This window comes from Giraffa tippelskirchi, chromosome 1, assembly GCF_054371585.1.
Source record: "Giraffa tippelskirchi isolate mGirTip1 chromosome 1, T2T-mGirTip1v1.2.pri, whole genome shotgun sequence".
NCBI lineage: Eukaryota > Metazoa > Chordata > Mammalia > Artiodactyla > Giraffidae > Giraffa > Giraffa tippelskirchi.
In genome coordinates, this window is record NC_137275.1 from 155,503,150 (window position 1) to 155,530,435 (window position 27,286).

A 27,286-nucleotide genomic window follows, 5' to 3' on the forward strand; every position below is an offset into this window, starting at 1 on the left:
TGATGTGATTCCATGAGCCTGCTGATGAGTTGTTCAGAGCACCATGGGGAGGATGCAGTTAGTGCTGTCTAGATTGACTTGAATTTCTAGGTCAGGGAGAAAAAAAAAAAGTTTGATAAGTCCTTTAATCTACATCTCAGGGAATTTCACTGTGTCCTCCTGTGTCTACATTCTCATCCATCTCATGATGGTCAGTACCAGCCAGTAGCAGCTGGCTTCTGTTAAGTGCTATATGATACACACTGTTCTGAGCACTTTATGTTCATTTATTTTCCCTCAATAAGTCTGATATTATTTACTCGCATTTTCAGAATGTGCAGCTGACATTCAGGGATATTAGATGATCAGCCCAGGATCACATGGCTCATTAGTGGCAGAACCTACATTCTGGGCTAGATGTGTCTCTAGAAGCCACATTCTTTACTAGAAACACTCTAGATCTACACAGCCCAGCAAATGTAATGAGAGCCACATGTGAAATATTACACTTTCTAGCAGGTATGGTGAAAAGTACAAAGAAACGGATGTAATTAATTTTAATTACGTATTTTATGAAGCCCATATATCCAGAATATTATCATTTAACATGTGACCATTATTAAAAAATATTGCTATGATATTTTACACTTATTTTTTATACTAAGTTTTTAAAATCCATTGTCTGTTATAGAGCACCTGTCAGTTCAGACTAGCCGCATTTCAAGTACTTGATAGCCACTGGAGGCTAGTGGCTACCACACTGGACAGAGTTGCTCTAGACTCTGTTTATGGAAATGGAGTTCTTAATCACACAGGATTTGCTGAGTTTATTACAGATTTTGCTTTAAGAACAATGAAGGCTCCTGTGTGTGTGTGATTAATCTCTGTAATAGAATATGACACAAGCTGGAGCCCATCCTGCTCTCATTCCTTTCCTGAGTGTCAGCCTTCTCCTCTAAAGGTGTGTGTTCATTTCCACAATAAATTTCCACAAGATTTATAGAGTCTAAGAAGTGCTTTATGATACAAAGTAAATGAAACAAAAGCAGACTCTTGCCACAGTTTATACACACACACACACAAACATACATACATATAGGCTTCCCCATTGGCTCAGTGGTAAAGAGTCCACCTACAATGCAGCAGATGTGGGTTCAATCCTTGGGTTGGGAAGATACTCTGGAGAAGGAAATAACAACCCACTACAGTATTCTTGCCTGGGAAATACCATGGGCAGAGGAGCCTGGCAGGCTACAGTCCATGGGGTTGGAAAGAGTCAGACACGATTGAGTGACTAAGCACAGCGTGCGCGCACACACACATGTATGTAAATGTATGTATGTAGGTATAATGTATGTAGGTTTATTTCCCCTTGTGCTTCCCTTGTGGCTCAGCTGGTAAAGAATTTATCTGCAATGTGGGAGACCTGGATTCGATCCCTGGGTTGGGAAGATCCCCTGGAGAAGGGAACGGCTACCCACTCCAGTATTCTGGCCTGGAGAATTCTGTGGACTGTATAGTCCATGGGGTCGCAGAGTCAGACATAACTGGGTGACTTTCACTTTCACTTATATCCCCTTACTGTTTTATCTTGAGCAATTATTCAGTCTCTGTGGATTTTATTTATTTATTTGGTCTGTTACCTGTTCTTAAAGTTTGTTTTTTTTTAAAAACAAGGCAAAGTGAAATTATGCATTTCCTATAATACATGAACAGTAGGAAGTGATTAATGTGCTAACTGTTATTATACATCTATGTTCAAAGTGTTTGTATAGTAACTACCAAAAATCAGTATGAACAAGAGTCCCTAACTGTGAATACAAGAGCAGGGTATATACTATATAGAAGTGACAAAATAATTTTACAAATAACCTGCATCTGTTTGGGGACAGGTACTGTTATACATAAAGTGAAGTTGACCGTTCTCAATGTGAGGACTTGCTTATTAATCTTTTTGTCTCTTCCTGTAAGTGTATTATATTGAAATCTATTTTGAAAGCCTCATATAGTGACTGTGTCAAAATTTCTGCAGTTCTACCTTAAGATGTGCAATTTGATGGGTAGAAAGCAAGGAGAACCTTTATGCCTTTATATATTTAATAATTGTGAGATGACAAGTAATTTTTATGCTTTTATTTTTTCCAAATAAAAAGTACTTATATGGTATATAAATAAAATCATCATCATTGTACAGGCATTTGGTATGAGCTTAGAGTAATTTTTGAGGAGGGCGTGGCAACCCACTCCAGTCTTCTTGCCAGGAGAATCCCCATGGACAGAGGAGCCTGGCAGACTACAGTCCATGGGATTGCAGAGTCGGACACGACTGAGCGACTAAGCACACAAATTTATTATACATCTTCTTTTTTAAAAACCCTCTTATAAATTAATGTCATAGAAAACTCTTGGCTCAGCAGCCTGTGGTGGTAGATTTCAATATACCTGCCTTGCATGTGTCCAGCAACAGGGTATTAACAAACTATTTCTGTTCTGTTTATGATACCTAATAAAGGGCAGTCAACCATGGTAATATTACCATACAAGATCATTGAAGTTACACATAAATGTCTACCCATGTTGTTTTTAAAATTGAACAAACAGGTGGTTATTTGTCATTGATGGACAAGTCACTCCATATTCATAATTTGCATTCAATCTCAATCACTGGTCTGTGGAAGATTTAAGGATATATCCATCTTCTTTTCCCTCTGAACTAACCTTATTTTTATCTCTCTATTCTCCTGCAGAGGTTACTACATAATAATTGTGCCTTTGAAGAAATCTCGTGGGAAATTTATCAAGCCATGGGAGAGTCCAGATGAAATGGAATTAGATGAGGTAACTGTGTTTTGGGTGGTATCTTTCATTAGTTACTTAATTTTTAAAATAAATTTCTCTTCTCTATGGAGACCTTTGAGCATCTGATCTGGGCGAGATCAGCTCCTGGGCTGGCTGGTCAACTGCCTACTTGGATGGTTCAGTGCTATGGGCGTGTTAACCTCTTGGGATCCCAACAAAGAGCTTTTTCTTTAATTAAAAGACATTAAGCTGCTGTAAAGCTTACAACTTATCTAATCTTTGTTGGCTTTAATATTTTGCCCCTTGCTCCTTGTAAAAAATAATGCAGAGGTGTGGAAGGAGAAGTGAATTGTCAGCAAAGACTTAATCACCACTGTTAGGAATTCCAAGGTCCACTTCATTAGTGCAGTGGTAGGTGAGGTTGTTAAAAATGCTAAGTTACAGTTTGCACCAGAGTTCAACACTTGACCTACTATGTGTTCTTGACCAATTGCTGACAGAATTGTGCTGATTAGCACATTTTTACTTCCTTCTGTATTTTATAGGATTTCAGAATCAAAAATGCATATAACTTTAGGAGCAAACAAAACAAATCACAGAATTTTGAGCTGAGCAAGAAATGTGGTACAAAAGACAAAGGAAATATAAAGTAGTATGATTTTAATTTCTAAAATCTTATAATAACAGTAAGTACATTGGTGTTGTTTTTGCAAAAAGAACTTTTTTTTGAAAGTTAATTCATATAATATAGAACAAGAGCTAATTTTTCATACTTCCATTTAGATGAGAAAAGCGTGATCAGAAGTGTTAAGCCAGACCCTCAGAGGGCCACAGCAAATTAATGGCTGGGGTTCACATTTTGAAATACCATAAAGGAGAGACTTTATGATTTTAATATGATTCTAGTCTGAATCAGTTCAGAAGTCAAATAAAAAGTCAAAAGCCCCTATTTGGGGAAATATGATATTTTAATGTACTGAATTTATTTACAGCATGTTGTACATCTTATAACTTAATCTGTTATTCTTAGGTATTTTCTCTCCATCAAATTAGTTCATGCAAAGCAAAGAAAAGCAGAAATTCCCTAACTGCATTACAGGGAGATGATGTTTATTTCATTCATGTCTGCACTAAGGAGACTATGATCTTGAGAGATAAGGACTGTTAACTTCTTTTGGCAAACATATGTCATCCCTAGAAGTATGGTTCATCATCACCCATTTCATTTATTGACTTCAAGTTGATCAAGTTTGGAATGGGAGATGAGTTCAAGGTTAGGACTGTGTTTTGTGTCAATGTGTAGTGATTAGATAAGCATTGAAGGAGTGTAAAATGAGGCACGTTTCTATAATGTTGTCAAGTAATTTAGGCTTTATATTTTACTTCTTTTTTCTGCTGATATTAAAGGAACTGAATCCTTTTTATGCTGTCAGAGGAGTCTATCTGAAAATGCCAGTAGATGAGCTGTTCTGTAAACATTTTGAAGCAAGTCATGGTTTACTTGCAACTGATCAGTTAATCCTAACATATTCTTTATTATTTTAATCAATTCTCAGCTAAAATACAGAATTCAGTTGGAATTGGATTTAAAATGGAAAGGCAACTTATAAAATCTGACTCTTTCTAACTATTGAAAAAAACAGTTTCCAAGGAGTTAAGATCCAACCAAAAATAACATCAAATACTTAAAAAAAAAGCTTTCCTTAGAAGTAGAACCATTTGATAGTAAGTAATAACAGGATGATTCTCTTTTATAGCCAGGTTTTAACCTCAAAAATGTACAGCAATTCTAATGGATTAAAGTATAGAGCTATATGACATTGAACTTTCTTGCAATTAAATTCTATGGGTCTCTGCTGCTGATTCCCATAACAAAGGGTCATTTTAATCATCCCACAAGTTGTGGTGCATTAATCTGTATAATAGTTTGATAAAGAACATTTATTAATTCAAAATTTTGGGGTCAGGATGGGTTCTTTCCCACTTTTGTTACTGATATAATTGAGACCATATTGTAGAATTAATGGTGGAAGAAATAAGATATGCATTGACTGGAAAATGAAAATTATTTCTGATAAAAAACTAAAGCCCTTGATATATCTTCTGGAATTACCTCCAATACATCTTGTAACTATTGTGGAGGGGGACAAGTGAAAGTAGGCTGTGGCCTCACTTTGTGCTTACTCATCCCGTTTCTGATGTCTACAGACAGGTTTCTCTTTTTTTTTCCTACTATGGATAATAAAAGCATTGTAGTAATTTTATCTATAGCTTGATACTGCCAGGTTTGACAAAGCAGTGTTCCTCTCTTAAATGTATTTGACCAAGTGATTTTTTAGAAAGGCCTATAATTCAAATCATTGAAACCCTATCATCGAATAGAATGGTGGCCTAAGGGGATTTCCACATGTGTGCTTCACATCGAGGCCCATAAAAAATAGAAAGAGGCTTTCTAAACAGAGTCACTCTCACTATTGTCTTCTGAGCTCATTTATCCTTTGTCTGGGGATAATCTTCACATAATAAATTCATAGACTGGAACTCTTAGTTGTCAAGGTCAGACTGGGCAGAGCAGACCTTGATAGTCAAAATGAATTTTGTACAGAATGACTCCTAAAAATTTTAGTTATATTCAATTCAGGGCAAGTCTTGTAATATATCATAAGATTTTCATCGCATTGTACTTCAAAGGCTTGCTAGAAAATAATGTGGTCATTTGTGGTTGTAACGTGAACATATTGGCTCACTTCATGTCATCTGAGCACACTTGACCCATTTAAAGTATAACACAGGAAGCATCCTGCAGAGATTAGGGCAGCCTAAGGTTCCAGGTTTGACCTTAGGGAATGGCAGCATTGGGTCTATGGAGGACCAAACACTAAAATATTTTAAGGTACTTCCTCTAAGTCTTCTAAAGAAACCCCAGCAAAAGGTACTCCCTCATGACAGTGATATGGATGAATTATGACAGTTGCCTACATCTGAAATATGAATAAAATCAAGGTAGGGTTTGATCAGTGAAGTAGAAGAGGGGACACAGTTGCATAAACAACTGATGGTAAATGTTTCTGATTAACCAACTTCAAAAAGCTTTTCAGCTCATCTGTACTGCATTTGTCCTTCTCCAAGTAATGGCCCCTCATCTCCTACATATCAACAAGAACCTATGTAGTGATTTTTAAAGTCTATATTAAACATTAACATCAGAATTTTAAAAAATATCTAAAGAATCCAGAAAAAAAGAAAGTATTCATTTTTCTGTGTTAATGAAAGCAGATACAGAAAAATTATATATTTAAGTATAGACTCAGTTAAAACAATTAAGAGTATTAATTTAGCCTAATGTTGCATTTGTGTTTCTTTAATATTGTGCAGCATCCAAGTAAACAAAAATATGGTTGGAAAAAATGTCTTACAAGTAATTTCATTTTACCAATTGAATCCAATATTATTACGTTCTGTTGTGCCTCAGTTTCCTCATTTATATAGAGGTAATAATAATCTATCTTATAGAGTTTTTATGAGTAAATGAAATAAGCTATGTTTAGTCTCTTGAGAATGGTGCCTGGCACCTAGTAAGTGCTTAACAAATCATTATCATTATTATAAGAAAACCTAAATTTGACAACAGGATTGAAAGATAGTGCTGTGTTTCTGGATTAGCTTTATTATAGGCCAGCTGGTCCATAATTGATCAGTCTATCTGAATTTATCATCAGATGGTCCAATATTGCTAAAGAAGTCTACTGTGGTTTTCATAAAAGAGCTTACATGTTAAATAATTTTAATTGTATCAATAAACTCAAATTTAACAGAAAATTTGAGAACGTTATAAATTAAATATTCAATAACATAGGCACAAAGTATATATATAACCAAAAGAGTGATTTTTACATTTTTAGGTTATAATTTTGACCAGCTTAGCACATTTACAACTTTGTGTTAGAGACAAGTTTAGCATCAAGTTCCTAACAGAAGGTCTTGGTATTTGCCGTATGTATAGTCTGCAGCTGTTATTATTACAGAAGCCTGGCCTTCATTGTGTAGGGTCTCAGATACACAGTCTTCTCTATAGAGATAGTAAAATAAATCAGCATTCTTTCAGAAAAACAGTTGAGCTGCCTCTTATATTCAAAGGCATCTCAGACTGCTATAAACTTTCCCTAAGCCCTATAAAATATCAATATTTAAGGGGAGCAGAGAGAACTTAGTCATCATTTTGAAATTGTCATATCATTAACATGATTTTCTCCAAATAGTGACTACAAAAACAGTAGAGTATCAAAACATAATTTGTACTTTTTTTCCTTTTAAAAATACGTGAAGGATTTGTGTGTATGCATGTTTATGTTTGTTTAACTCTGGGTAATATAATTATTTTTTTCTCTAACCTGCCTTTATCACCTAGCTAGATAATTTAACATCTCCAGAGAGCTGTTAGCTCTGAAAAAACTTGCTGTCATGATAAATACAAGGAATTGTACCCTCAATGGTTAATCAAGGAGACAAGTCAAGCCAAAAATTGATAAATAAGTGACAATGTCTATTTAAAATGTTAATTAAAAATAGGTCATGAGAGTCTATTTTATGCTTATTTGAGGGACTATACATCATACAAATTATGTCATTACTAAAAGCAATCTAACATGGTACTAATCTCTTCAAACTGTTGCTCTTTGACTTTATCTGAGGTTAGTACTTGTTTAATAAATCACAGTGATAAAGCCTGCATGACAGGCTTTTGTGAATCAAACTGACTTTTTTTCCATAGAGGAGTTGTAATGCTTTCTTGTCCTTTGAAAGGATTTCATTAGAGTGGACAATGATGTGAGCTACCAGTAAAGGATCTAATTGCCCTGTGTTTATAGCCTGAGCCTTGCAACTGCAATACAGTGCCTTACCTTAACAGCAGGACAGGCATTTGGAAGACAGACTGAGATTTAGTAATGCTGACACACATGAGAAGTGGACACATTGTGTTTGGGTTGTTCCCAGCCCTGAATTAATTTCCCTTATTAAACTGTCATTAAGGAGGGTTATTGTTGTTTACATTTCTTTCTCTGTTCTCCACTTTTTTTCTTTAAGTTGCTTAAAGAGATATCTAGGAAACGCAGAAGCCTCCGTCATGGAAGAGAAGTTGAATTAAAGCCATATATTGCCGCTCATTTTGATGTCCTTCCCACCGAGTTCACCCTGGGGGATGACAAACATTATGGTGGATTTACAAACAAGCAACTCCAAAGTGGTCAAGAGTATGTCTTCTTTGTGTTAGCAGTGATGGAACACGCAGAGTCTGTAAGTGAAATGTGATGGCATCCAGCTTATTTTCTATGGTATTCTTAAAAACATTTTTCACCAGAATGTGGGGATACATGCTACATGCATCCTAATTGTTTCTCATGAGATTTAACTTAAATTTAGTAACAGGCTGTCTACTCTTTGAATGTTGCTGAGTAATCTGCTTGAGATTTCATTACAAATAAGGCTGTGTCTCTAATCACAGGACATTTAGGTGAATTTCTAGTTTATGCAGTCCAGATCAATAGTGCATGGTGTTGTTTCCTTCTTGTTTTTTTTTTTTTCTTCTGGCATTTGTATCTCTTAATCCCAGACTCCCATCTTGCCCCAAGTCCCTTCTCACTCTCCACTGGTAACCCCTAGTTTGTTCTTTATATCTGTGAGTCTGTTTCTGTTTTGTATTCATTAGCTTGTTTTACTATTTTAGATTCCACATGTAAGTGATATCATATGGTATTTGTCTTTTTCTTTCTGACTTATTTCACTAAGCATGATTCTTCCTAGGGTCATCCATGTTGTTTAAAATGGCATAATTTGTTATGACTGAGTAATATTCCATTGCATATATATATATATATATCACATTTTCTTTACTCATATCTGTAATGATTAGAGACTTTGAGCATCCTTTCATGTTGTCTGGATGTCTTCTTTCAAAACCATGTCTATTCGGGTATTCTGCTCATTTTTAACTGGATTATCTTTTTTTTTTAAATATTGAGTTGTATGAGCTGTTTATATTTTGGATGAGGTGAGGTGAGGTAAGTTGTTCAGTCGTGTCCAGCTCTTTGCAACCCTATGGACTGTAGCCTGCCAGGCACCTCTGTGCATGGAATTCTCCAGGCAAGAATACTGGAGTGGGTTGCCATTCTCTTCTCCAGGGAATCTTCCCAACCCAGGGATCAAACCCAGGTCTCCCACATTGCAGGCAAATTCTTTACCAGGGAAGTCCTATATTTTGGATACTAAGTAGTTAGCAGTCTTGTCATTTGCAAATATTTTTCTCTATTTCAGTAGGTTATCTTGTTTTGCTGATTTCTTTGCTGTGCAAAGTTTAATTAGGTCCTTTTTTTCCTTTTTATTTCTTTTGCCTTAAGAGATAAAAAAAAAAAAAAGATATGACTTATGTAGTTCCTGCCTATATTCTCTTCTAGGAGTTTTCTGGTTTCAGATCTTACATTTAGGTCCTTAATCCATTTTAAGATTATTTTGGATATAATAAAGGAGGGAATAAGTGAGGTAATGTTCTAATCTCATTCTTTTATATGTAGTTGTCTAGCTTTCCCAGCACTACTTATTGAAAAAACTATCTTTTTTCCATTATTTATTCTCACCTTTGTGGTAAAATAGTTAACCATAGGTGCATGGACTTATTTCTTGAGTCTGTTTTCTTTTCCATTGATTGATTGGTCTGTTTTTGTGCCAGTACCATGCGATTTTGATTACTATAGCTTTATAATGTAGTCTGAAGTCAGGGAGCATGATTCATCTAGTTTTTTTTTTTTTTTTTTTCCTCAGTATCATTTTGGCTCTTCAGAATCTTTTGTGGTTTCATATAAATTTTAGGGTTATTTGTTTTTGGATCTGTGAAAAATGCCATGGGTAACTTGATAGGGTTTGCATTAAGTCTGTGGATTACCTTTGGTAGTTTAGACATTTTATAATATTAGTTCTTCCAATCCAAGGACAGGTGACATCATCCCATTTCTTTTTATCATTTTCAAATTCTTTCATCAGTGTTTTGTAGTACCGGTCTTCAGAGTATAGGTCTTTCACCTCCTTAAGTTTATTGCTAGGTTTTATATTCTTTTTGATGCAATTTTAAACAGGATTGTTTTCTTGCTTTCTCCGATAGTTAATTATTTGTATATAGAAGAGCAACAAATTTTCTGTATATTAATTTTGTATCCTGCAACTTTATTGAATTCATTTACTAGTTCTAATAATATTTTTGGTGGAGACATGAGGGTTTTCTATATATACTATAATATCATCTACATATAGTGACAGTTTTACTTCTTCCTTTTCAATTTGGATGCCTTTTATAGGAATCTTAATGTGAGACACATCTGGATAGAAAGGTGACATCTATCATTGCTCATCCTCTTAAACTGACTGTTCTCAAATATATATATATGTGTGTGTGTGTGTGTGTATTTAATACTAGGTATGTTGTTGCAAAATACCTAATAGACTTTAGCCTGTGTGATTACAATAGGAACTAACAAACTCTGAGATTAAACATAGTATATTTCCAAGTATTTGAAAATATTGACTAAGAGGGGAGTGGGGATCGTATGTATTTTATTCTCCTAGAACTGCCAGTGAGCCCATAGTGCTTTCTGCCCAGATTCAAGGGAAGTTCTATCTAGGAAAAGGCAAGCATAGCCTGTATCTTAAATTATAGCAATTTACCAGTGACTTTATCAGTGAAAAGCCAAGGAAGTTAGAAAATAATTCAATACAACAGAGGATCCCTAAGGTACTCTAAAGAATGAGTTGTCTTCTTTTATGTAATTCATCTTGCTCTTACGTTGTTTTGTGCTTCAGTTGCTTTGAATGTTAAAAAGACAGAGAGAGGGCGAGAATGTAGATGTGAGGGAGGTAGATTTTGAAGTGGCTGGTCACATTAACATTTAATATACATATTCTAAACTGTATCTTCTTTTGGGGCCTAAAACTGACAGGTATGGCAATTAGGTAGAGCCAGGCCTTCCCCTCTATAGGAAGTCTAAGATATATCAAAGATTTCTCCACATCAGGTGTTAGCATATACAGTGGGGCTTCTCTTCAAATGACTGAAGGAATTCCCTAGTGGAAAATCAAAACACAAAGGCAGCCTTTCTGCCTGGTTTACCTTTGTGCACAGGGTGTCATTTGAAAACAAAGTGACAGGTTTCCTGGAATTTTAATGTACGGATATGCTTTCTCTTTCTAGTTGAAGGTTTTAAGTCAGAGCATCAAGGGGATGGACTGATGGAATCATATTCTTTTTTTTAAATGATTTTTAGATACTTCAAAGAAATTTTCTTTAAATAGCTCTAGGACATTTCCTAAAGCACATTCAGAGCATTAGGTAGAACACAGACTCCAATGAAGAGAAAGTTCATCAGGTCATGCACTGTCAGAGAGTCTGATTTCTAATGTCTCCCAAATGTTTCTACTAGTGTTGGAAAGTATCACCATTGATGAATAAATTATATAATTAGCATTTCTTTCCACATATAAATTGTCTAAATTGCCCCTTCCTCCATCATCTTTTTCAAATCACTTTCAAAACTAACAGTATTTCCTTTGTTTTCTATGTGTTCATGCCAGCATTTATTAGAAGAGACTTGCATTCAACTAATATAATGCTTTTGTAGTAATACAGTCTTTTGTAAACTCCAGATTTTCAAAAGGGATGAAAGGGTGGGATGGTAATTGCATACAGAAAATATCTACCTTCCCACCAGTGACGTGAGCTGTCCCCCAATTAACTGCCTCATTAAGAGTATCAAGGGACTGGTTTAGAATGACTAACATTTAACCTTTTCCATTACCCCCACATACTGAACAAATTCTGCTTTTCATAAAGCTGGTGTCATTTTATGGTTTTCTTTTCACATCTCTGTTTCCTGATTTGGGTTGGAAATGGATGTACTTTGGGAAAAATCTCAGGTTAGATTTCTGTCTTGACTAACCAAGATTATTATCTCAAAGGCTCTTGGTAGAGAATTTCACATCACAGAGTTTTGCTTACTTTAGTCTCCCAAATAGTTTGAATGTGACCTACAAAATAGGGGAACAATTAAAGCAAAACAATTATATAAAGAATCATGTTTCTTTGATATAGAATGTATTTGCCAAGTCCTTTGAATAAATCCTTATACTGTACATATCTTTCCTTTTTTATCTACTTCTAAGAAGGTTTGGGATATATTGAGTAGTTAATCTTCTTTTGATGCCATTAGAAAATCTGAAAGTCAAGTCAATCTCTTTCTTGAACATAGTGAGGAAACTGGGACAGAAGACTAGCATATATGCATTTAGTGGGCATATATTCTCCAGAATGACTGCTGAGCTTGTCCTACTTAAATTCATAAAATATGCCCTACTTTTTTAAAAATGCAGACTGAAAATAAGTATACTTACTGATCATGGAAAAATAAGTATACTCTCTCATGTTTTAATAATGTCAGTCATTTGAAAAAAAATGAGCGTTTTGTTCAACAAAGATTTTCTGGGAACCCACTAAATGCAAAGTTGTGTACTGGCTGCTTTAAGCATACAAACATAAACTGTATATAAATCTGTACCTTCAAGGAGTTTATAGTTTCATTAAAGAAAATAAGGCATATACACAGATCAAAACACAATATAGTTTAACCACTACCATTAAAAAACAAACAGGACTACCTCAAATTGTTAAAATTATTTTAGTTACGTTTTGTGAAATGACTGATTATTTCCAGTTAAGGAGAGAGAGCTTCAATGGAGGCAAAATTTAAATGAGGTCTTGGAGATGAGTTGAATTTCAGGAGCTAAATGTTATGGAACTTGAGACAGCAAAGAGAAAATAGAGCATTTTGGTAGTAGTAGCAAGAAGTCTATTATTATAGAATATGTTAAAGCAAGTGAGTTCCAGAAAAACATCTATTTCTGCTTTATTGACTATGCCAAAGCCTTTGACTGTGTGGATCACAATAAACTGTGGAAAATTCTGAAAAAGATGGGAATACCAGACCACCTGACCTGCCTCTTGAGAAACCTGTATGCAGGTCAGGAAGCAACAGTTACAACTGGACATGGAACAACAGACAGGTTCCAAATAGGAAAAGGAGTATGTCAAGGGTGTATATTGTCATCCTGCTTATTTAACTTATATGCAGAGTACATCATGAGAAACACTGGGCTGGAGGAAGCACAGGCTGGAATCAAGATTGCCGGGAGAAATATCAATAAACTCAGATATGCAGATGACACCATCCTTATGGCAGAAAGCAAAGAAGAACTAAAAAGCCTCTTGAAGAAAGTGAGAGAGGAGAGTGAAAAAGCTGGCTTTAAAGCTCAACATTCAGAAAACTAAGATGATGCATTCTGGTCCCGTCACTTCATAGCAAATAGATGGGGAAACAGTGGAAACAGTGGCTGACTTTATTTTTTGAGGCTCCAAAATCACTGCAGATGGTGATTGCAGCCATAAATTAAAAAACGTTTACTCCTTGAAAGGAAAGTTATGACCAACCTAGATAGCATATTAAAAAGCAGAGACATTACTTTGCCAACATAGGTCCATCTAGTCAAGGCTATGGTTTTTCCAGTAGTCACGTATAGATGTGAGAGTTGGACTATAAAGAAAGCTAAGTGCCAAAGAGTTGATGCTTTTGAACTGTAGTGTTGGAGAAGACTCTTGAGAGTCCCTTGGAAAGCAAGGCGATCCAACCAATCCATCCTAAAGGAGATCAGTCCTGGGTGTTCATTGGGAGGACTGATGTTGAAGCTGAAACTCCAATACTTTGGCCACCTGATGCGAAGAGCTGACTCATTTGAAAAGACCCTGATGCTGGGAAAGATTGAGGGCAGGAGGAGAAGGGGACAAGAGAGGATGAGATGGTTGGATGGCATCACCGACTTGATGGACATGAGTTTGGGTAAACTCCAGGAGTTGGTGATGGACAGGGAGGCCTGGCGTGCTGCGCTTCATGGGGTCGCAAAGAGCCAGACACGACTGAGTGACTGAACTGAACTAAACTGATGTTATATGTGGTAAAGTTTAAAGAAAAATTATGGAGGCCGTTAAGAATCATGCTAAGATGTCTAATTTTTATTTAGGAGTCACCAGAGAGCCTCCTGAAGGTTTTACACCTGCAGTTTAGGATAATAGCTCTAGTAGCAGTAGAGACTGCCAGAGGAAAGAACTTCTGGTATGGTTTGGGTGAACATGAATGAGGTAATGAGAAAAGTGGTACTGTGGCAATGGAAAGAGGACCTGAGGCCTGAGACTGGAGAGAGCTGATCAGATAAAATCAGTAAGTTTTCATTCCTAGATATTGAGAGGAAAGAGAAATTAGTAAGTCGAAAGGAGGGTATATCTGGGAAGCAGAAAAATAACCCGAAGTTCTTAATTTGTGGATAGATGTAGGAATCTCTAGGAACTGAATTTGGAAATAAAGGTCTGGGACTTATCAGAGTTACTAAGTTAAGGACCATTAATGGGGAAGTAATATACATAGTGGTTGGAAGTTAAAGCTGAAGATCACCTTGCTACAGAGGAGTGAAAAAGAGATAGCAGAGAATAGAATTTAAGAATACAGGCTCATAAAATGGATTGAGAGACAGTTAACAAGACATAGTCAGTTGGAAAGATCAGGAAGGGATCTGTTGAGTATAGAATTAGGAGAACCAAAGGAGACCATTTTTATTTTATTTTTTTAATTGAAGAATAGGTAATTTACAATGTGTTAGTTTCAGTTGTATAGCAAAGTGATTCTGTTGTACATATGTACATGTATTTACTCTAGTTCAAATTATTTTCCCTTATAGATTATCACAAGATATTGAGTGGAGTTCCCGGTCTTTGTTGGTTATCTATTTTATATACAGTGGTCCCTAAGTAATTTATCCTTCTTCTGCTCCTTTCCCCTTTGGTAACTGTAGGTTTTTTTCTATGCCTGTGAGTCTATTTCTATTTTCTAAATAGGGTCATTTGTATAATTTTTTTTAAAATTAGCTTCCACATATGGAGTGGTATCATATGATATTTGTCTTTCTCTTTCCAACTTTCTTCAATCAGTATGATAATCTCTAGGTCCAGCCATTTTGCTGCAAATGGCATTATTTTGATCTTTTTTATGCTTGAGTAATATTTTGATGTGTGTATGTTTGTGTACATATATTCTTTATTCATTTATCAATGGACATTTAAGCTGTTCACATATCTTGGCTATTGTAAATAGTGCTACAGTAGACATTGCTGTGTATGTATTTTTTTGAATTATACTTTTCTCTGGATAAATGTCTTAGAGTTGGGTCACTATGTTATATGGTAGTTCTATTTTCAGTTTTTTAAGGAACCTCCACAGTTCCTGTTCTCCACTGGCTGCAGTTTACATGCTCACCAACCAGTATAGGAGCGTTTATGTATTTGTAGACTTTTTGATAATGGCCATTCTGATTGGTGTGAGGTGATACCTCATTCTAGTTTAGATTTGCATGTCTAGACTGTTGAGCATTTTTTCATGTGCCTTTTAGCCATCTGTATGTCTTCTTTGGGGAAATGTCTATTTAGATCTTCTGCCCTTTTTTAATTGGGTTGTTTGTTTCTTTGATATCAAGCTGCATGAACTGTTTAATTTGGAAGCTAATCCCTTGTCAGTCACAAAGGAAAAAGTTTTTTAAAAAGGCTTGGTCAACTGTGGCTAATCTGGAAAAGGTGTCTGGATGTGTAAGAACTGTATAAAGTGAGATTAGCAAATGAGAAAATAGGATCTATGGTGGTGCTCAAGTGAGAAGATGAGAAACAGTTTTGTTTTTTTTTAATTGAAATAATAGTTGATTTACAATGTTGTATTAACTTCTGCTCTACAGCTTCTGCTCTACAGCTAAGTGCCTCAGTTATATATATATACATATATATATATATATATATATATATAGAGAGAGAGAGAGAGAGAGAGAGAGAGAGTTGTTGATTAGTTGCTAAGTCATGTCTAACCCTTTGTGATCCTATGGACTGTAGCCTGCCAGGCTCCTCTGTCCATGGGATTTCTGGAGTGGGTTGCCATATCCTTCTCCAGGGCATCTTCCCAACCCAGGATTGAACCTGCGTCTCTTGCAATGGCAGTTGTGAGTGTGTGTGTGTATATATATATATATATATATATACACACACATATATATATATATGTATACACACACACACATACATACATTCTGTTTCATTATGGTTTATCCCAGGAGACTGAATATAGTTCCCTTCTATATACAGTAAGACCTTATTGTCTATCCATTCTAAATGTAACAGTTTGCATCTACTAACCCCAAACTCCCAGTCCAACCCTCCTCTCCTCCCCTTGGTAAACACAAATCTGTTCTCTGTGTCTGTGAATCCATTTCTGCTCCATATGGACAGAGGAGCCTGGTGGGCTACGGTCCATGGGTTTGTAAAGAGTCGGACACAACTGAAGTGACTTAGCACAGTCCTTTTTATGGCTGAGTAATACTCCATTATATATAGTGCCATTTCTTCTGTGCCTGTCCCTCTGCTGATGGACATCTAAGCTGTGTGTGTCCATGTCCTGGCTGTTGTGAACAGAGCTGCTGTGAACACTCGAGTGCAGTGTCTTTTTGAAATCATTTTTTTCTGAATATGAAGGAGTGGGATTGCTGGATCATACAGTAATTCTATTTTTAGTTTTCCATGGAACTACCTTACTGGTTTCCACAATGACTATCCCAGTCCACATTCCCACCAACAGTGTTAGAAGGTTCCCTTTTTCCACACCCTTTCCAGCACTTATTATCTGTGGATTTTTTTTTGGTGATGGCCATTCTGATCAGTGTGAGGTGATAGCTCATTGTAGTTTTGATTTGCATTTCTCTAATAATTAGTGATGTTGAGCATCCTTTCATGTGCCTGTTGGTCATCTGTATGTCTTCCTTGGAGAAATGTCTATTTAGGTCTTCTGCCCATTTGTTGATTGGGTTGCTTCTTTTTGAGCTGTATGAGCTGTTAGATTATTTTTAAGATGTGGGGCAGCTCATGACTGTGGACTGGTCTCTATTGGAAAAGACAGTATTTCAAAGAGGGACAGAATCAAGAGAATCTTCTTCTGAGATAATCTAAAATAGGACAAAACAAAACTAGATATTAGGGAAACAGAATTTATGTATATTCAGTCCCTTCCTTCACCAAGTAATTTTTTTGGCATATATCTTTCCAACCATACTGAGGACTAATTGCCAAATATAGTGGTACATATTTAAACTGTATACTGTGATGATTTTATATATTTATTTATATACACACACTGTGAATGATTACCAAGATCAAGATAAGTAACTCCTTTGTGTGTATGGTGAGAAAGTTTAAGATCTGCTCTCAGTAACTTTTAGGTATATGATACTGTGGATGGAGGAGCCTGGTAGGCTGCAGTCCATGGGTCGTGCTACAAGCCGGACACGACTAAGCAACTTCACTTTCACCTTTCACTTTCATGCGTTGGAGAAGGAAATGGCAACCCACTCCAGTGTTCTTGCCTGGAGAATCCCAGGGACGGGGGAGCCTGGTGGGCTGCCGTCTGTGGGGTCGCACAGAGTCGGACATGACTGAAGCGACTTAGCAGCAGCAGCACTGTGTTATTTACTATAGTCACCTTGCTGCAAGTTAGATCCTCAGAACTCATATTGTAATATGTATTTCTCTGTCTGGCTTATTGTACTTAGCATAATACCCTGCAGATACATCCATGTCATTGAAGATCTTAGCAGAATTTTCTCCTTTTGATGGCCAAATAATATCCCATTGTGTACATATGTATATGTGTGTATATGTAATCACATTTTATTTGTCCATTCATCCAAAGAAACTTTTAGGTTGCTTCCATGCGTTAGATATTGTGAGTATATTGCAGAGAACACAAGTATGCCGATATCTCTTTAAGACAGTGATTTCATTTCCTTTAGATATAAACCTAGAAATGGGATTGCTGGGTTATATGGTAGTTTTATTTTTAATGTTTGGAGGAACCAACAACTACTTTCTATAATAGCTGTGCCAATTTACATTCCCCTCAACAGTGTATAAGGTTTTCTTTTCTCTTTATCAGTTTTCTATTGGGAATAATCATATCAACCTCTGAGCAGCACTGTAATAAAATCATATAGAAACTGCTAAATCCTTTTAAGTCCTCAAAATTTTATGTTCTGGAAAACCATATTATCACTTTCATATATCTTGCATGTATATAATTTGAACACTGAACTTTTCTTTTGAAGTTTTAGACTTTAATGTGCGGTACTTAGGACTGCTTTCATAATATAATATTTAATGAAATACTGATATTTTGCTGTATAAGTATTTACTGAGTGATTATATCTTAAGGGTTGGAACTGTAATTTTTTTTATTTTTCATATTGTATGTAATACATTGGCACAATGTAAATTGCTCATTGAACATTTTGTGACTGGTTAATCTACTGGTACTTACACTTCATAAGACCATTTACTATTCCAGTATATAGATCCCAGTGAAAACGTATCTATGGAAATGTATACCATCAAAAACTATTTTATTATTAAATACTTTATAAAGAAATTTAGATTTCAAAACCTTTTTTCCTTTCCCTCCACCTTTTAAATATTTTAAAACTACTATCAAATCCATAATGTCTTGAATCTTTGCCTCTTCTAATGCTAAAAATACTGTCTAGAAAGTCATTATTTTCTAGCTAACATAGACTCTGTTTTTCCTCAGAAGATGTATGCAACCAGCCCTTACTCTGATCCTGTTGTGTCAATGGATTTGGATCCACAGCCAATCACAGATGAAGAAGAAGGCTTGATTTGGGTTGTGGGTCCTGTGCTCGCAGTGGTCTTTATCATCTGCATTGTCATAGCTATTCTTCTTTATAAAAGGTAGGTTTGCCCAACGCCTCTGTTGCAGTCTTCGGGGCTGCCTTGTTTTTAAAGACTTTTTATCATCCTTCCATGGTCATTATGTGGTTGATCTTGGTAAAAATATTTCCAGTAATCACTGAGGGGAGAAATGTATCCATTAGTGTTAGAACAAAATACAAAGACTGAGCTCATTCAGTGTGTGGTGTAGACTCTGTTGCCCAGCAGGCATGGATCCAGTCTCCATCTTCTGAGGTACTTACACAGTATGAGTTCTTTGCATGACAGTTGAGACGTTACATTCGCAAGCAGATAATCCGAAGCAAATTAGATCATTAATGGCTCCATTTCAGCATGGAGTTTGAAACACTATTGCAAGTCTAACTTGCCTGAGTACTGAGATTTTTTTCTGTAGCTATTTCTCAAAATTCAGCAAAAGTAGCTAAAAATTGAAGATCAAAGAAAGAACAGAGGAAGATGAACTTTTTCCCTTTCCCATTTTTCTTCTAACCCTTAGTCCACATCTTCAGTATTGAATTCTCATCTGTGTCCAAGAGGAAATCCAAGGTACCATTTTCCTTCTTAGTGTCTTTGACCACAGATGGGATGCAAATAATCCACACTAACTCATATTTTCTAATGTAGTGTTTTGTCAATCCTTTATCTGTCTCCATTACATGTAAGATTTTGTCCCCTAGGTCACTGCTTAGTTGGATAGAAAACACGGTAATTATTTTTTCTCTAAATTCTTCCTGAACTAAAAAAAATATATAATATTCAAAATGACTGAATTACCTTCCTTTATATCAATTTTTCTTCCAATCCAAATTTTATTTTCATGCAACTCAATCTATGTTCCTGTTTTCCTTTGTAGCGTGTCAGCTTTTAGAATGCTACTGTGAAGGTACTCTCTTCCTTCCACTGCAAGATAATTTTTCTCTGAGACCCGAGTTCTATTCCTGGGTCAGGAAGATCCCCTGGAGAAGGAAATGGCAACCCACTCCAGTATTCTTGCCTGGAGAATGCCTATGGACACAGGAGTCTGGTGGGCTATAGTCCATGGGGTCGCAAGAGTTGGACATGACTTAGCAACTAAATCACCATCCATCACCATAACCTTGACCTTCAAAAATAGATGAGAGTGTCTTCATTTTGATTCTTGCTTACATGTTTAATCGGACAATTTTATCTTCATTATTTATTTTTCCTACTCCTGTAACTCCTTTCAGTGGTTTACATTAATTATTCCTACCTGCATTCCTTTGTTCTTCAAATAGATCTTTTTTTTTTTCTTTTCCCAAAGCTCTTCTCTTGACTCAAAACAGTACTTTTCAAGACACTGCTCCTTTGAATGACTCTCTTCTCAGGCTGTTTTACAATTCCATTCCAGGGCTGAGGGAAAAAAAAAAGTCAAGTTGAAGAAGTTTATAATCGTAGTGCATTAAATTGCCTATCCTCTTTCAGAATTAAAAGAATGAAGAAAAAAATCATTATTTTTCCTAATCACTACCATTGCTCAATTGTCCACTCCCTACAATGGCTGGAAAAAACAAATGATTGAAGGCCAGAATATCTTAGTTGATGGTTTCAGTCTCCCCCTTCCAGTCTGTATCTTATCAATGTGTATGGTAAGGAGACTGTTGTATTTGATCACTTGTCTCTTGTGTAAGAGCTAAGGCCTGGAAGCTTGAGGTTCCCACATGCCCCAGAACAGTAAAAGATCCTGTGTGAGTCCAGACAGGCAAGAGCTAGCACCCTTTGCTTCTTATGTACTGCATTTATTACCGGAAGAGAATACAATAAGAAAAAAGTAAAAAAGTACATGTTTTACAAAAAACAACTTTCATTCTAAGTGTTGACATCCTGCTGTGGGGGTCAGAGCAGAAAATTGCTTGTTGACAACTGCGTTTCTAGATCACATCACATGGCATCTGTTATTACAGAATGAACAAGATGCTTACCTTTTAAGTTGCATTTCATTAGGATCTATCTGGCTATCATTAACTCATGCCACTTAATAGATATGTGCATGGCCTTGTAAATTAGTTGTGTAAATATGGAGAAATAAGATTCTAACCTTGGTAATTAAGTTTTCTTTATCCACATGTGCTTGAAAAATATCAACTCAGTTATTTTAATTTTTCCTAATCCTGCAAGAAGGCATCATATTTAAAGATATTATGACTGTTTAAGTTGCATTTTAGTGTATGCATATGTGAGCATTGTCTAAAGCAATTGTTGGGAAATGCACACATCCTCAAATGCTAAGTATATTTAGCTAACCATCTGAAAGCCCATGAAGCATTTCTGAAATAGAAATGCTTGCTTCAGCAGTAAAAAACATTCCTGACTTGAAACTCAAGTAGACCCAACAATGTCCTTCCTGATTATCATGAAACAGTTCAAGAGGAACTCTTACGTAGGCAATGAATAGTGTCTCTAATAGCTTGGAATCTGAGCAAAGAAAATTACATAACAAACAGTATACCTCTCTTTTTAGGTGCTTTTCAGTTTATACACAGGTCATTGGTAATCACTCAGAATTGATTATCATCATTACTATTACTAAAATATTTTACTTTCTGTACGCAAATAATACTTTAATTAGGGAATGAGTATGTAATACTGCTGACTCACACTATCTTGATAATTCTATTGGTAATATACACCTGTTTACAAGACTGCCTTTGTTAGGAAAAGGTCTATAGCTGTGGATGGTTTGTCCATATAAAAAAATAAATCTCACTGAGTCAGTTGAGATTTACTTCTATTAATTATAGTAATATGGAATAGCAGTTATTTTCACTTTGCATTCTGTCTATTTGACTTTGTTTTAAATGTGCTAAAACCCATAATACATTGATAATCAATAACAAAACATATCACTGAGGCTTTGTAAGGGCCTTAAAGGGCCATCAGAATAGTATTAATGTAATGTTTGGTAGGTCTTTGTTAATTTTCCTACACTAAGATTTTTTTTAAATCCTGGACTGTATCTGTGATACATGTGCAATGATTTAACAGTTTAAACTTCAGAGAGAAGATGTAGCAAGGTTTAGAAAAAAGCTAAATTTGAAAGCAGGAAACCTGAGTTCAAGTCCCAGCTTTGTAACTAGCTGGCTATAGGGGCTAGAAAGTCATGCTAACATTCCAGGCCCTGGTTTCTTCACTTCTAAAATAAGTACATAGATTAGATAACTGACCTTTTTAAAATATGAGAACCTAAAAAAATCAAGTAATAGAATTAGCATTGTATTATTTTTACCTTCAGTGCATGTGTACGTTTTCTAAATGACTCCATGTTGCCCTTCATCTATCTTCCCCTACAAAGAAAAAAGAATCCATAAAGTAATTGAATGTTCTTTGATGTTCATCTACCCTGCACATCTGCTACATAATGGCTTTTCAATCATTAGTTTTAAAATTGTTCAGGAATTATTTCTATAGAAAATATTCTTAAAATGTAAATCTATGAAAAGCATTTCAATATAGATAAGTATTTATTATATACTATGAAAGGGAAAAAATGGATTAGGATGTTAGAAAGCACGAAGGCATGGTCTAGACCAAATTATCATTCTCAAATAGTAATAGTCTAATGTGAGTGAACACTGTAGACAGTAAATAATTTCCATTCCCACCTCTGGATGTTCATGTGTGAAGACCATAAGGAAGATGTGACTAAGGTATAGACCGTTCCTTTTTCTCCTTTTCCCAGATCCAACAGTGGCTCCCTGGGGACTCTACCTCTTTAATCTTTTTGAATCATCCCTACATGTATTTCCATAGTATCACCAAAGAAAAAAATAGATTCCAGAGTATTTTGAGATGCTAGGAAGAAATAGGCATCCACACTGGGCTATGCCTTCTCGCCTTTGAGGAGGTCGTTCCGAAAGCCTTTCTACTCATTCCACAGGTACTTGTCTTGACCCAGCCAACTCTCACTCACCCTTTAGAAGTAAGCTAAGATGCACTTACTAAATGAAAGCCTTTCTGAGTGTCCACCTCGCGTCCTCTTTTAGCAGTTAAGGCTGCCTTAGGGTCCCCTTCTCTATGCTTCTAAAGCACTTTCTGCTTATCTTTATCATAGAACCTACCAACCACATTACTGCCATTGCCCATTTCCTTGGCTTTCTGCCCCCACTAAACTGTAGGTCATGGACTCCGTCTTACTCCTCATGGTATTTCCTTGTGCCAAGACGAGTGCATAGCACAGAGGGCTACCGAATAATCAAATTTATAAGAGTCAAACAGTGATAAACTAAGTTCCCTCCTCTTATTTATTCCATATCTCATTATTATCTTCATCTTGACTGGCAAGAGCTGTAATGAAATCCTCAACCTGTAGTTTAAATTCCAAAAGATTTTAAACTTATAGATATTTGCACAAAATATGTACCTATGTGCAGTAAGGCTGACATTTCTGTGGCAGAGGAAAGAAGTGGAGAGTATGCACTGGTTCATCCTAGTATTCAACAGCCTTTTCATGTACAAAACTGGCAATTCACTAAGTATTTCACTCTGTCAGATAAATAGGTTTTCCTACAACGAATTCACTGATGACTTCACTGATTAAAAATAAGCCAAGTTAGGAACACTTGTAGGATTTTTAAAAACTTGGTATACCTAGCTAAATCACTTTAAGAATCAAAAGAACCTGTGTGTCTGATATCATTTTCATTATTCACTTTGTATGTGTGTGTGTACAGTTTAAATGTGGACTTTGTACTTTTCAAAAGCTATGGACTGGATTACCTTAAGGGAAGATATTGTAGCAACATGGGTGTATAGTTCATTGGCAGTGAGGTAGACCTGGTACCTTTGTTTCTTGCAATTGAGAACTCACAAAATATTTTGCAGTTTGCCTCAACATGAAGACTATTCAGATGAATTCTTTTTAGGTGAAGGTTATACTTTCTGTATAAAGAAGATGGTTAAACAGTCCACATTATTATCACAGGTGAAAGTGCCAATAATGACAGTGAGCTGGAAGTGTTCACATACAGTAGTGCCTCTGTGACTAGGAAAATATGGGTCATGTCAGTGGCTGGTAATAAATTGCTTTTCTGGATTAGCACAGCTATATAGATGGGTTATGCTCTGTAGATATAATGATGAGTATTGTATTTTCCAAAACTGAAAATGCATTTAAGCTTTTACTGGGGAAAAAAAAGACATAATCACCTTACTTGCCAAAATGTGTTTGAAGACCTCATCTCTGCCACTTCATTACCTTGTGGTATATTATACAATTGTGCAAATTTTTCTTCAGGTCAGTGCAATTTGCAGGTATTTTAAAGGAATGATGTACCTCTTAACAGAAGACTGTTTTTAATGAACTAAATTTCTTATATGGGATAATGTTATATTCCCATTAAGTACATTAGTTGTCTCATGGCATGTTTTTTAATAATCAAATAATATCTCTACCATCAAATTCTCCTAGGATATAATTAATTGTGGCAGTGTTTTGTAGGTTGATGAATAAAAGTGAATCTGACATTAATACACACACAAATGCTTTACTTAGCCATGTACTCTCATGTCCTCCATTTGCTTCATGATTAGAGGCCTTGAAATATTTTGATATGCTATCATTTTCTAATGTGTGTCAGTGTATGTCCCTAATTATGAGCTGTTAAATCTTGGTTGTCATGGTTACTCTTGTTACCATTGGCCAACTAACATTTAGCCTCTCTTTTTCTTTTTTGCTGCATTAAAATGGAGCAGTAAACCTGACAGGTGAGGAATAGAGAACAAACCCCTTTAATGCTCAGTACAAAAAAAAAAAAAAAACACAGGTAGACTTTGGAGGTATTGAGGGGATAAGGGTGGAGGTTGGATATAAAAGATGAAACTGGCGAAGGGAACATGGACAAAGCCTAGGTATAAAAAGTAATGTTGATATTAAAATGATTCAGGAGGAAGTAGTTTATCTATATATGATGATAAAATAGATTATTTAAAGGTAAATTTAGAGGGTAGTAAAACCTGTCTCTGAGTTTTGTTTGTAGTCAAGGTTAAATGAGCATTTGTATGTGTTAATGTGAGTCATTTTCGTTTTGTTTTGTTTGTTTTTACTGAAAGTATGATCTCAAGACCCTTTGTACAGGAATACTAACATTTTTATACCCTGCTAATATCGATGGCAGTACTTTAGTAAAAAATTATATTTAATTCCAAATTATTTTCCCTGTCCTCCAGCCTTGAAAAATAATAGCAATAATAATCATTCCTATATTGCTTGCTTATTTAGTGATCAGTCCAAGCTAACCTTTCAGCTTTCTAACACACACACATATATATGAATTCCTGATTAAAATTAAGCAAAGGATCTTGATGCCCATCTAGCCTGCCTCCCTTCCAGTGTTGTATTCCAGTGGTTCTCTATGGAGACAAGTAGCAAGAGCATCACCTAGGAACCTGATAGAAACACAAATTCTTGATCCCACTGACCTCAGACCTACTTAATCAGAAACTCTGGGGAGTTGGTCCAGCAGCCTGTAGTTTAACAAGCCCTCTTGGGTGACTCTGATGCATACCAGAGAATCACCGCTACATTATTTTCCTTAAAACCACGTAACACTGGTCAACAAGCTGCGTTACACTTTCACTGACAGCAAACTGAGTACCTCAGAGAAGCTGTGCTTGTCATTAATCCAGCAGAAAAACAACACATGCAAAACAGTTTTTTAAGGCAAAAGTCAAAACACTTTGAATCCACTTAATATGCTCAGAGCTCTACCTCTCACTATAAAACTGTCCACATTTCACAATTTCATCACTACCTTCTTGTTCTATCAAGAGAGCTGGGCCAAAACTTAACATAATCTAACCCTCCTCCCCTGTTTTATAAGTGAAGAAATTAACTAAGTTAGGTTTGTAGTTGACTTACCCAAGGAGATACAGACCAGTAGTGGCAAAGTTGGGCTTCTGTTCTTGATGATGTCAGAATCGTTGTGAACTGATTTCTTTGAAATCTCTATTAATAGTAAACAAATACATTTCTTCCAAAAGCCTGTATGCATGTCTGAATATTTTTTTTCCAAATAAATACACTAGATATACCTTCCACACCATGTCCCTTTGTTTTTGTTTCCCACTTTACATGTAGATCAAAGCCAGGTGAGACTAGATGAAAATAAAACCCCACTGAGACCACAGAGCAGCGTTTTTGTTGTTATTCACAGCCCAAATAAACACATATTTTTATACAACTAGCATTTTCTGCCATATCAGAAATGTCATGTGCTTTTCTATTTTCTTTTCATGCAAATAACGCCTGCCCATGGTAGATACTTCTCACTGTGAGAAATAAACTTACCCCTAGGAATTTATAATTCTTATAGAAAAAATAGCAAGGCAATATTCAGAATCTGTTTCTAGTCACTATTTGTTATTTTTTTCTAGTTGAGAATAATGAGATCTCCGAAATCTTACCAGAAAAAAGAAATGCCACTCCAGATGATCACACGGGGCTTGATTTAGACCATTATATGCCATTTAATACTTTGTAACAGTAAATTTCGTTTTTAAAAATGATCGTTGTTTCTGATGGTGATCAAACTCTTCATCCTGCAAATCTTCCTTAGAAATTCTTTGTTTGAAAACTCACATTTTAACACGTTTCTGTTTAGAAACAATGCAGTAAAGTGCGGGCAGTCAGAATTACCTGCGTGGTGATCATCAAAACTAAATGAAGCAGAATGAAATTTAAACAGCCGACTTTCCTAGCTGGCTAGGAGTTTTGGAAACTGGTTTCTTAAAGATTATCTTATTTGGACAGATTGAGGGAGAAGTTAGTTATTAAATGTCAGGACACCCCTCCCACTTATTACAAGAGTGACTCTCATTTTAGTCTCATGCTCTGAGTTTTCCAAGACTCATTGGGCAACAAGATAGGATTTTAGCTTTCCTGGTACCGAAGAAACTGACTAAATGTCTTTACAGAGTGTTCTTTTTTCTCCCTCTGCCTCACTGCCACTCAATCTGGCCTCAGTGCAACAGAAGATAAGGAGGGTGTCCCCCAATACCTGCAACAGTCAGTGTCTCCTAGCCCAGATATTTCTTCATGTGGTTTCCTTAATCCTGCAAGAAAGACTGTAGAACCATTCTGAAAAGGGATACAAATCCAGGTTTTAGGCATCAGATCTGGCACATAAGTAAAAAAAAAAAAAAAAAAAAAAGTGCCAGACTGTGAAAAGACCAAAACCTGAGAAAGGCCACTGGGATTACTTGGAAAAGACCAATCATATGTTTGTTACACTTGAGGTTGATTGACTGGCCACATTTGGTGGTGTTTTGTTAACCAATTTATCTTCGATAGTAAACCATGTCTCTGTATCGTTAGGCTAATACCCACAGCATAAACACAGTGACATTTTCTACTCTGCAAGTGGCTGTCCTCTTCTTTCACCTTGTCTTCTTAGCCCCTTTTTCTCTTCCTTCTCATCTATCTCTCCCCAGCCTTCCATCTCTTCTTTTTCTTTCCTTCTCATTTTCCACTCCATATAACGAGCTGCCAGTTCCTCTGGCATGCCTCCAATTCACTGATTTCCTCTGACTGGGAGTATGTTTGGCAGTACGCTGTGTCCTAAGGCTATACTTGAGAAT

General features: G+C 36.0%; 1 protein-coding gene and 1 long non-coding RNA gene across 18 annotated transcripts in view; one reads left to right on the forward strand and one right to left on the reverse strand.

Annotated features, from left to right (window-relative positions):
* PTPRD (protein tyrosine phosphatase receptor type D) overlaps positions 1-27,286 on the forward strand; it is a 1,686,434-nt gene that overhangs the window by 1,528,154 nt on the left and 130,994 nt on the right. For 14 of the 17 annotated variants that reach the window (XM_081500246.1, XM_081500327.1, XM_081500294.1 and 11 more), the window contains 3 exons: positions 2,727-2,817; positions 7,864-8,073; positions 18,534-18,694. In XM_081500246.1, coding sequence (XP_081356372.1) covers positions 2,727-2,817; positions 7,864-8,073; positions 18,534-18,694 — 462 coding nt within the window. The remainder of the gene's footprint in view (positions 1-2,726; positions 2,818-7,863; positions 8,074-18,533; positions 18,695-27,286) is intronic. The other 3 variants (XM_081500284.1, XM_081500268.1, XM_081500316.1) reach the window with 1 other exon arrangement.
* LOC145510169 (uncharacterized) overlaps positions 18,330-27,286 on the reverse strand; it is a 55,431-nt gene continuing 46,474 nt past the window's right edge. The window contains exons 5-11 of the long non-coding RNA XR_014056850.1: positions 26,707-26,786; positions 26,114-26,302; positions 25,569-25,655; positions 23,429-23,590; positions 21,939-21,996; positions 19,926-20,065; positions 18,330-18,812 (exon numbers count right to left, since the gene is read on the reverse strand). This is a non-coding gene — a long non-coding RNA (uncharacterized LOC145510169). The remainder of the gene's footprint in view (positions 18,813-19,925; positions 20,066-21,938; positions 21,997-23,428; positions 23,591-25,568; positions 25,656-26,113; positions 26,303-26,706; positions 26,787-27,286) is intronic.